The sequence below is a fragment of the Elaeis guineensis genome, chromosome 3, assembly GCF_000442705.2.
Source record: "Elaeis guineensis isolate ETL-2024a chromosome 3, EG11, whole genome shotgun sequence".
NCBI classification, from domain to species: domain Eukaryota; kingdom Viridiplantae; phylum Streptophyta; class Magnoliopsida; order Arecales; family Arecaceae; genus Elaeis; species Elaeis guineensis.
The window spans coordinates 92,541,184-92,553,197 of NC_025995.2; the positions used below are offsets into that span (position 1 = coordinate 92,541,184).

At 35.7% G+C, this 12,014-nt stretch overlaps 1 protein-coding gene across 1 annotated transcript; it reads right to left on the minus strand.

Annotated features, from left to right (window-relative positions):
- Positions 1-202: 202 nt before the first annotated feature.
- LOC105041997 (ethylene-responsive transcription factor 1) lies at positions 203-4,828 on the minus strand. The gene is given in 4 exon segments (XM_010919090.4): positions 203-450; positions 557-1,179; positions 1,182-1,496; positions 4,427-4,828. Coding segments are annotated over 3 exon segments (1,158 nt in total). The 5' UTR covers positions 4,695-4,828; the 3' UTR covers positions 203-450; positions 557-604.
- Between the last annotated feature and the right edge of the window lie 7,186 nt (positions 4,829-12,014).

Consider the following 12,014-nt stretch of genomic DNA (forward strand, 5'->3'; position numbering starts at 1 on the left):
GGATTCCAGCAAAAGAAAAGAAACCATTATGCCCAGCCCAATCCATCACTTTTGATTTGATATGGATTCTGCGAACGTCCATACGCCTCATGAGATTGCAGCTTTATAGCAATTATTTCATCTGCATCTCAAACCTTAATAATAACCAGCCCAAGGAAATAACCAACAAGAGGAAACAAGCATATAAAGGTGCAATCTCAAGTACCAACATGTCCACAAGCATCTTCCTTAGCAACATCGGACAAACATACAATCAAAGCAGAAAGTTTACAGGTTTCAACATTATCCATCATATCATCAACATAATAAAAGACCCAAGTCCAGTACTCCAACAGGAACGGTTCACATGATAACAGAACTAAAACCAACAATTAAGTACCTATAGATGATAGCACAAACCAAGCACAACTGACAATGTCCGCTTCACCATATCCTCCATCAAGATGACTCCTGAAACAAAAATAACAGGAGATAGAGCTCCTTTTCAAGAAGAGAAAAATAAACATGCAAACGAAAATAAAATCAACAAACCTAACAAATATATACGAATGCTTACACTTTTATCTTCATTTACAAAACACCAGTTGCCAGAATCCGAGATCCCTCAGTAAATGCTGTTTTCCACAGGCAGCAGCAGGTCATCGAAGCTCCAGAGGTCGACATCACTCACATCCTGAGTTACGTCGCTGCTGAGAAAGCTGTTGATCGACTCATCCGAGCTCCCCTCAAGATGAGGCATCTGAAGAAACTTCATGTATGGTTCAAAAACAGACAAATCTTCAGATAGTTTTGCCGCAGTATTCTCCTCTGCAGGTGGCACCACCTCGCTAGCATAGTTCTTGAGTTTCTTCTGTGGTGGGCTGCCATCTTCCAGGAATGCAGATTGCTCACCTTCAATGATGGTGGGTATGTGAACAGGAACTGATGTGATCTCAGGAGTCTTAGCCTCACGTTCCCATCCAAAGTCTGAACCACCAAAAGAGTTACTTCCCTGATCAGAGTATAAATTCATCCCAGGTCCCTCAGTAGGAACAACAGGTTTTATTGCAGGGAAGGCACTCAGGTTCTCAGCTTGCTTAATGGGCTGCTTCTCCTCGATGAGGTCAAAGACAGAGTAGAAATCTTGATCTGGTTCACCCAAGTAACCGAATGACTGGCTAAACTTAAAATTCTCGGTTGGTCTGGTTTGGGTGCTCTTGGGGCAGTTGCTTTCTGGATGCACTTTTGAGCACTTGCGCATACCTCATCAGGGAAGTTCACCTTCGCTTTCTTGCCACGGATCTTGCGTGCTTCTGCATCGTAGGCCCTTGCAGCTTCTTCAGCAGTGTTAAATGTTCCAAGCCAAACACGAACTCCCTTACGAGGATCTCTAATTTCAGCTGCCCACTTACCCCAAGGACGTTGACGGATTCCCCTATACTGATTCTTTCTCTTTCTTTTACCTGACTTAGACAGGGTTCCATCATACTCTACAGGCTTCAGAATGGTTGATCCATCTGTGGACCACATAAAATAAATATAGCATATGAATAAAAGACTTGGAATAAGAAACAAATCGCCTTTTAGTAGTTGGATATCTTTTTCACTGGGAAAAAAAAAATTTAAGAGACGAAGCATTCAAAACTACATTTAGTCCACAATAAGAAATTAGAAAATTACCAACGGTAGTCACAACTTGCCCAAGTACAATTTTTTGCACTAGAAAATGAGACAATCAGAATATCCCAACCAAGAGTAGGAAAAAAAAAATCTTTTTCTTTTTCTTTTTTTTTGGGTCAAGACTTGAATATGTTGTGACTGCTCTGTGTTTAACAATTAATGAAAAGTTGAAAAGGCAAAACTACATGGTGATGGAGAAAACATGTTGTATGCATCCATAGATGATGCTTGTCTTCCTTCTTATTTTACCCTTTATTATTGTTGAAAGGGCAAAAAAAAATAAAAATAAAAATAATCAAAACATTAATGCTACTAGTTAAAAAATAGATTGAAAAAATAAAATCTATTGTAACCTTTGCTTTCACTGGAACATCATCTATATCATCCTGGGCCTTCTATTGTTGAAATGAGATCAGCTGTGAACCACAACTCTAAGTCAAGAGAGCTCCGAGCTCCATGGAAAAATTGAACAAAGTTAAACAACCAGCTACCACTGAGATGTTATTCCTATAAAATTGGTTTGGAACTCCTAACCCTCCCATCAAACCTAGAAATCAATCTGGTCAGAGTTTTAGCTCAAGAAACCAGGACCGACTCTCTGATGTTGCCATATAATTTGAAAACATCTACTTCAAGTGGAACATTTCATTTTGAGACCCATGCATTGTTAAGAAACAAGTTATGGGACAAATATCAACATTAAGAAACAGTTTTTACCTTTACTTTCCCCATAACCACAAAAAAACAACTTGGACTAGTTCACTAATGTAATTGATTCATCTCTTTTAAGTCTGTTTCCCTCATGATTATGAATCCATTCGCTACACATCTGGTCTAAAATTCTAAATAGATTATAGAAAGAAAAGTGACCTTCATCGATCTATAACGAGAAATATGCATGTGATCTCCATTAATCCCTGCTATCTCTTTAATGTGTGTAACAAACAGATCTGGAAATAATTTTCTGAACACAACTTCTATGTTCTAACAGTCAACAAGATACAGATAGTTTGCATTGATTTGTTATGATGATTCAGCATTCCCAGCAAAAGGATGGGAGTCCAAACTTAACTCCATAAATACCAGATATCATCTCACAGCAGACCTAAATTTCCATCTCATGGCTCTTCCAAAAATTCACAGTCTAAATCTAGGAACATTATTTAACAACAGAAACTGCAACATCAAAATGTTGAGAAGCAAAATAGTGGATAAAAACCTAAATGGTAACAAAGCTCGAGGAAACAGAAATTTATCTAGGTGCTGCAGAGCCAGAATTGATATAATGATCACGAATGAGGAGCATTCAAAAGGTAGTATCTTACGCGACATCCAAGAAGGAGAAGGTGAAGAAGAAAAGAGAGGGGAAATTGTAGAACCAGAAAAAATAGTAATGTCATGACAAGAATATAACACAATATATATAAATGCATCACAGAAAGTTAACATGGTAAATTAATTATTTTTAGGATTTGAAAAGAATGATATATCGATAATGGAGAAATGCAAATTCCAGTTATAACCTAAAAAATCATTTAATGGAGAAGTAGGAATCGTGAAAGCCCTTTGAATATTGTGGAAGATCTGAGAACAACAAACTATAACAACTGCCCCAACAAAGATCCCCAATGCTAATTTATAAAATAAACTCTTACAAGAAATAAAGGGATTGAGATGGCAGATTCCACAAAGACTCGCAAATTTTTTTAAATGAAACCCCATGTCTATTGTGAGAAAGGAGAAAAAATCCTTCCAATTCTTGATAAAAGTAAAGGGAGAAAGAATAACAGAAATCATTTACCCAACTGCAAATAAACATGAACAAAAATAGAAGCTCCAACATTTTTATGAAGAAAATCCATTCCAATTAACTTTATGGGAAAAATTTCTCCGCATACAGGCACCAGGAGGTAGGAACCTTGAGAACGGATGACAGGAGAGGATGCAGATTTTTTTTTTTTTTTTGGTAAATATTAAACTAAAGAGAAAGGGGGAGCAGAAAACCATATTCTTTTTTCCTTCTTTTCTTTTTGGGTTTCAAATGAAACCAAGACAAAATCCTATTAGTAGAAATCACGTTTCGACAATTATGTCGGGAAGATCATGATGAAACAAAAGAAAATGGCTCAATTCTAAATAAAAATACCATCTCCTTCTCTAATTTTTAATATATAATTTTTAAAGCCCGGGAAAAAGGATGGCAGCTTTTAAGAAAAAGGAAAAAAAAAACCCATTTTCTCCATTTGGATGCCACTGGTAGACGAGAATTATTTTATTTTTATTTCGATCAACTTCGACTATAACTCATCCCTAACAACCGACCAACTAAAACAATAGAAGATTAAAATGAAAAAAAAGGATTCAAAACCAAAGAAAAATAAACACATTATTTACGTTACAAAAATTTTCAGCGCTCGATCTCTTAAAAGCCCGGGGTAAAGCACACCCTCAACGAAAGTAATAGTAAAAATCCAATCTTTTCGTCTGGGTACCTAGGATGAAAGAGAATCATTTGATCCTTTTCTTCCGATTAGCCTAAGAAACATCCGATACCAAAGAACATAACCTAATCCAAAGAAATCGCATTCACCCATCAAATAAAGCAGAAGAGATTACATCAGGCCAAAAGAAACAACTCGAACGCCAAGAATATAAGCCGATCGCTTCCATTTTCTAAATTGTAGCCCTCCATTTCTCAAAATCCGGGAAAAAATCGCAGCTTTCTACCAAAAGAATGGTAAAAATCCTATCTTTTTAATCTGGATACCTCGGGAGAATGGGGTTCTGGGTGGGAAGGCAAAGGGCTTGACGTCGACGAGCTCCGCCTCGGCGTCCACCTCGGAGTCCGACGACTCATCGTTGAACTCCTGGAAGTCGGCCTCGAAGTCGTCGTCGATGCGCACCACGGGCTGGCGCTTGCCCCTGCTCTTTTTCTTCGCGCCGGCCTTCTTGAGATCCGGCCAGGGACGACCGGCGGTCACCCTCTGGGACCTCCCAGAGGGTATGAAGTCGGAGATGATCGCTCCTCCACACATCTCAACGCGCTAAAAAACTTCTTTCTTTCTGGAAGCAGTAGAAGAAAATTGGAGAGAGAGGAAAGTTTTGGAGAGTTTTCAGAAGCCACGGCTTCTGGTGTGAGGGGCTTGCAAAGGCTTGGGGGTGGGGGTTTTATGCTGATGGTTTTACAAAGAAGGGAAGGAGGGATAGGGACTTGTATTTAGGTGAGAAAATGTGAAGTATTTAATGAATTTTTTGAATAAATCTCATAAATAAATGAGAAAATTTATGGATATTTAAAAAAAATCTGAAAATTTTATTTTTATAGATAAATATTTTTCATGAAAAAAATAACTTCAAATTTATTATTTATATTATTTTATATTATTATTTTTTTGAATAAATTAGTAAAATTTATTTAAAATTTTTATAATATTTTTTTATATTTTTTTAAATTTGAAAAAAATAAATAATTGAATGGTTGAAGATTGAATGAGGGGACATCGGAAGTAATGGATGGGATATTTTTAGAATAACAATGTATATTTGTTTCAATGATTGATAAAAAATAATTTAATTTTTATTAAATAAATATTTTTTTTATTTTATAAATAAATATTATTAATTTATATTGATAAATTGGTTAATAAAAAAATTATTTAATTTTTTCGTAATATCTATACATATAAAAAAAAAATTCCTTAGCTTGGTTATTGAAAAACATAAGCACGATATGGTATTTGGATGGTAAGAAGGAGCTAGTTAGCAAAAATACTGTTGTAGTCTACTTACAGGTTTAAAATTACATGAATACCTATTCGTTAGGATCAAGGTCAGTGGTTGGGCTAGAATGCGGGCGGGCACCATCGTATCTGTCTTTTTCTTTTAATATTTTAGAGGTTTTGTCCTTTCACCTAATTTCTCGGATGTAGAAAATCTAGGACTCCTGGGAATGACATCATTAAATAGATGCTATGATTTAGGGACCCTAAAATTATTGTTGCTTCTAAGCAATTGGTGATGTGGTGCGGATCTGCCTCATCCAACTTGCAAAGGATGGGTCACTTTAAGGCCTAAAATATAGGACTAGATGTATTTTTAGATCACCATGTCCTTTGTTCATTGAACTATATCACCTAACTTGAATGAATGGCCAGTCACACCTGCAATTGATTGTTGAGTAGGTTTTGCATAAAGCATCCTTTAGGCTATAGTAATTTCAAGTCTTTTTTTTTTTTTTTTGAAAATTGATGAGCACATAACATAATTGCTGAAAAATAACTTAGCTATATATAGGATAAAATATGTTATGGAGTTAATATGCCATCATGTTAAACATGATGGTGAAGGCATGTTCCATACATTCAAAGGAGTAACAAAATATTAGATATAAATGTTGCATCGTGCCCGGAGTTATAAACATTTGCTGTCACTTGTATTTTCATTATTTTTCTGTTTTGTATTTCTTTCTTTATATAACTAGAAGTAAATACCAATTATTATTCTCATGCAAGCGCATTCAAAATTACTATGATGATAAGAAAAATAGATTCAAAGAAAACTTTTCCTACACTATGCAAACATTAAGTGTTGTAAATATGAAACTTTTATGTTTCCAACTATGCTGCAACAAATAGCATAGGAACCAACAACGCACACTGAAAAGGACTAGTTTCCATGCATTATCTACAATTCAACTGATATTGATATAGTATGTGATTGGCATAGAACATTACAGGCCAAGCTTTGCACTACTAATTATGCCAAATACTCCAAAACTAACAAGCTAATGCCAGCAACTCTCACCAACTAGATGCTTGTCGCAAAATCAACATTTCTTTATCATTTTCGGTTTATGCATGTATAAACCTAGAATCAGTGACCCATCATCTGTACCACTAGAAACACCATAGCAATATGCTGCATCATAATTTTTCTCTTTTTTTTTTCAAAAATCATACATGACAACAAAATACCCTACACTCGCATTCGGAGTGCTTAATAATCAACCCCTTGCACCTTCATCCGGAAAGAACTCCATAGCAATCATGCAAATAGGATCTTATTGGTTTCGGGTACATTGCCAGCAGTGCCTTATTATATTTAAATCCTCCACTAGAACAAACGCGACGTAACCTTCTCACCCTTCCTCCATCTACAGTAAAATGATTACTACTGAGTAAATAAGAGAGAGATGGAGGTTACTGTTGGATATGGAGATTTACCTCGGATATCCCAAGGGAAGGACCTGAAGAGAAAATAAAAGGCACTGGGGTCGGCAAAGGACGTAGCAAAAAAAGGAGGTTCATGCATGGAATCTGGAAGGAGGGGGAGAGCAAAGAGACAAGGGTACGTGGGCCCCCGTCGGCTGTGGACAAATGGGCCAACTTGGTTTCGGTGCCCCCGAAACTATAGTTGTGTAAGGATCTGACGATGCCACGTACGTCTCGCGAATGATGACGTGCTATTGGCATCATTGTAACGCTACGATAATAATGCAAGCCTACATTTACAAAGTGCCATTGTGATATTTGGAAGTTTGATGGGGTATCAAACTCAGGACTTAGGCTAGGTCTAATTAACAAGTTGAAACTCCAAACATCAAATTGATTTCGAGCTTGGCTAGTTCGTGTACATAGGGTGAAATTTGATTGGGCTAGGATTGATGTATATATATATATATTTTTTTTTTTTTTTTTTTTTTTTTTTATATTTATTATATATATATATATATGGGTGTAATATTGGAGTTGGTTGGAGCACAACATTGACTTGGTTCATCGATACCGATCCAATACTATGCTCTTTTGTGATCATGCAAGTCAAAATATGGGAGAATCATAGTGGTTGGCTATAATCGAGATAGGATCATTCATCATGTCATGTCCTTGTCTTTAGTTGAAATGGTGGTGACGTGGGTGCATGTCATTTAGGAGGATGTAGGACAAATTTTCCCATCTAAGCTGCAATAGAATGCTGCTTTATTTTGAGGTGGGGGTACACGCTTCTTATCATTGATCCAACCATGTTGTGCACCTAAAAAGTATGAACATAAGATAGAGATCTGAAAAAGTCGGCAACAATGTAGAGCTGTTTGCTTGCACAGACCAAAAGTAGTTGCAACTGAAAGACTTTTTCCATTTCTATGTGGACGGTTTCGTAACATCCGGTAAAGGAGCACTTGGCAGATTCCTCCTATAAAATCCATGCACTCTATGGACCACTCTCTTACACAACTTTGAGCCCAAGTCCAGGTAAGTTTGGGCAGGGTAAGTTAATGTCGAGTTGTGCTGGGTTGGTTTAGGTGAAGAGAGATTATTTCAGATAGATTTTTACGAATTCACATCAGAGTAAAAAAGTTTTCAGCATTTTTTTTTAGGTCAATAAGGTTCATTGGATTATATCCCAGGCTCTAGAACAGAAGTTATACTCACGAAAAGCAAGTGATGACCATGATAATCATAGAGATTTCACCATCAATCACCATGCCCGAGTGGATGAGTGGGTTCATGTTATGGTTGATCGAATGGGACCTAACCGACCCTTTTTTTTCAGCTAAGGTATGCACCGACTCTATATGATAGATTTCACCAAAAAAAAAAAAAAATCTATATGATAGAATATTTATAGGACAAAGGGAAGCGTGTGGAGACAAAAAGTCTCTCTCGCTGGTATATCTACGCAAAATTTTACTTTGACCATTTTCAGCCCTTAGACTAAGTTCAATGAACTCTCTATTAATCTATTGTTACGAAATCTATTAATATTAAGTGCATGACGGTGACACGGATGTTGGACCTTGTGGCCACCACGTTCCTTTGATAATGATGTCATTAAAGCTTAAACCCAGAAGCTATGTTTGAATTCTGGATTGTTAGATGCGTCTCCCTCTCTCTCTCTCTCATTCTTTCCAGATTCCTCGAGAGGCCGTAAGGTCAGAGCCGCAAAATACCAAACGCCACGACTACTTTCTTCTCCTTCCAGTATGGTAAAGATGATAACAAGTGTCTGCTTCCCACTTTATGCGGCTGCCAACCAAATGCCTTGGTGAGGCAACGAGGAGGAATAAATTATACAGCCCAAGAGAATCATCCTTAGCAACCATTTTTTAGTGAGTAAAAAATTATCTAAAAATATATTTTTTTAGATAAATATTTTTGGATAATACGTAAATAAAAAAATAATTTATTATGTATTGCAAATGGCTCCAGCATTTATTATCCAGATTATTTTGCACTACTAAATTGGTTGCTATGATCCACCAATACTTTCTGTAATATCTTTTGTTATGTAAATATTATTGTCTAAATAATTATATTATATTATAATATAAAATTAATATAATATTATTTGATAATAATATATTATTGTATATAATATGTAATAATATATAATATACATCAATAATATATATTATATTATATCATATTATATAATAATATAATATATATTATATTGTTATTATAGTATTAAAGATTTTAGTAATAAAATAAAATATTATTTTTAAGTTGATGGAAAAATGTTTATCTATCTTATGGATGGATAAGATTTTTTTTATTTTATTAATAAATATTATCTATAAGAAAAAAACTCATCTATTTAGAATTATTTTTAGGCAGTATGAGCATGGGTGGCTTAACACATAGGGTGGCCTAAAGCTAAAAACTAACCGTCGCATCCTTCACCTTCCTTGCCACCACTCAGCCGCTAGAAGCTCGAAACTCTCCTACCGTCGGAAGCCTGAAACTCCGCCGCCATGAAGACTCCCCTAAGCATGGAATGTCTGTCATCGGAGATCAGAAGATGCCCCTCAAGCCAAACCACTGCCGTCGGATGGATCCACATCCTCTCCATCGACGGTGGTGCCGTCGGTGCCTCCGATGGCCTCTTCGTCAGTGTCACCTTGGCCTGTTTTGAGGCCTCTCTCTGCAAGCTCTCCAACGACCTCACCACTCGGATTGCCGACTTCTTCATCCGTAGCCCCGACAGCACTCGCTCTTCTCCCCGCCGCCGCTCTCCGCCTCCTCACCAAGAACCACTCTCAAGTCCTGTGAGGCCGTGACTTCCATCTTGCCATCTTCGGCAAGAAGACGGCCCTAATAGATGTTATGGGTGATGACTCCCGTCTCGCCATCTCGTGGTTCCCGTCTCACCATCTCGTAGTTCCCATCTCGTCGTCTCCCATCTCCGGCGCTATTTATCTTTCGTAGGTGATGGTTGGATGCAGTGGAGATGGATGGTAGAGAAGTTTGGGGTCTAAAGCAAGCACTTTAGTAGTCTCATCCTTAAGTTGGTCCTAAGTACAGAAATAAAATTTTTAAAGTTTTTATTTTTGATAATTTTTTTAAAAAAAATGATGATATTATTGCTACTGTGATGGTTTATATAAGATGGGGAATGCTGGAGGCTTCCTATCATTATCTCCAAGAATAATTCTTCTGCCATGTGGTGAGAAGGGATTGATACAGCTCCCGAGATTAATTGTCATATAATAGAGTTTGCTGACAATTAACGCACCGAATTAATGGTTGCAGGCCCCATCATGTGCACATAATGGGTGTCCCGAGGTCCTTTCCTATGAAGATCTCAAAGAAGGCATTATAAGTATGAAGCCATTGTCTATGAAGTCTGATACTGTGTGCTAACTTCGACACTGCAGCATGAGAAGTTCCTGTATACTGTTGACTTAAGATACCAATACTGCCCTTTAAAAGATCTTGTCCTGACAATAAATAGAATTCTCAAATGGAATAGGGTGTTGGTCTCCTAGATTCTCCAATACTTTTTTTTTTTTTTGGGGTAGTACAACGGGTTCAAATGAACAGAATAGCAGTTTACCCCCCCCAAAAAAAAAAGGGAACAGAATAGAAGAAAGAAAGACATCGTAAATTTACATCAGAAATTAAGCAAAAACAGACAAAATAGAGCAAAGAACAGAAGTTATAGTCTCGAGACTCAAAAGCGGCGCATAAGGTGCCGAGTATTAAGTGAGAGGAGCAATTGCTGGCTCAAATGTTTGAGTGACCTGCTGACATATAATGCATGCAGTGGAGGTACTGGCATATAAAATGGGGTTGAAACTGCAGAAGATAGGAGTAAAAGCCCAAATACCAGAGTGCAGTGGTTGAAGAAGAATCGGTGCAGTTGAGCAATTGTTGAAGATCCAAAAGTTGATAAAACTGCTGACGTATAACAGTTGTGAATTTATACAAAACATGCATGGTTGTATCATGCTGAAAAGTTATCATAAAATACATGCAAATCTTAAAGTCTATCATACATGGCAAATGGGTCTACTTCTTCTTCTTCTTCTTCTTTTTTTTTTTTTTGGTAGAACAAATAGGTCTACTTCAAAAACTAAGTTATCACCTTGCATCTGTCTTGCGGGAAACCATCATCTAGGTTTGTTCATCATCATGGCATTACACTAACATTTGAGTATCCAACATAGTTTAATGGCCTAGCGGCTCAAGGATTATTGCGAAACTTAGATACCTTTTATTCGGACAAACGTAAGCATTAAAGCAAAGAGACGGAGAGTGCTTCCTTTCCCTCGACGGGATGGAAAGGAGAACAGATTTATAGTTTGATCGGATAACTATACAGATATACCATCCACTATAAAAAAATAATAATTTGCTGATCGATTTTACGATCAAATTTTTTGAATTAAATTTATGATTGATTATTAAAAAAATATTAATATAGCGATCGATAATATCAGTTGCAAAATCGATTACAAAATTTTTTGCCATAAAATTTTACACTCAATTTTGCAACCGAAAATCAGAATATAAAAATAAATTTAAAAAATATTAATTTTTTACAAATTTGTAGTCATAAATTCAATTACAAATATTTTTTTATTATTTAATTAGATTTTTAAATAATTTTGTGATTGATTTTTTGGTTGCAAAATAAATTTATTATTTTGCAACTGAAAAATCGATCACAAGGTTTTTATTTTTATTATTCTTTAAATATATTTACAACTGATTCTTTGATTGCAAAATATTTTAATACTTTACAATTAAAAAATTGATTACAAAATATTTTAATTATTATTTTTAATTTGAAAAAAATTTATGATCGATTTTTTCGATTGCAAAATGAATTTATTATTTTTCAACTAAAAAATCGATCACAAATTTTTTTATTTTTTTATTCTTTAAATATATTTACAACTGATTTTTTGGTTGTAAAATATTTTAGTACTTTACAACCAAAAAATCATTTGCAAAACATTTCAATTATTTTTTTTAATTTGAAGAAATATTTGCAACCAATTTTTCGGTTACATAAACCTTTTTTATTTTTTTGCAACCAATTTTTTCATTGCAAATTTAAATTTTGAAAAA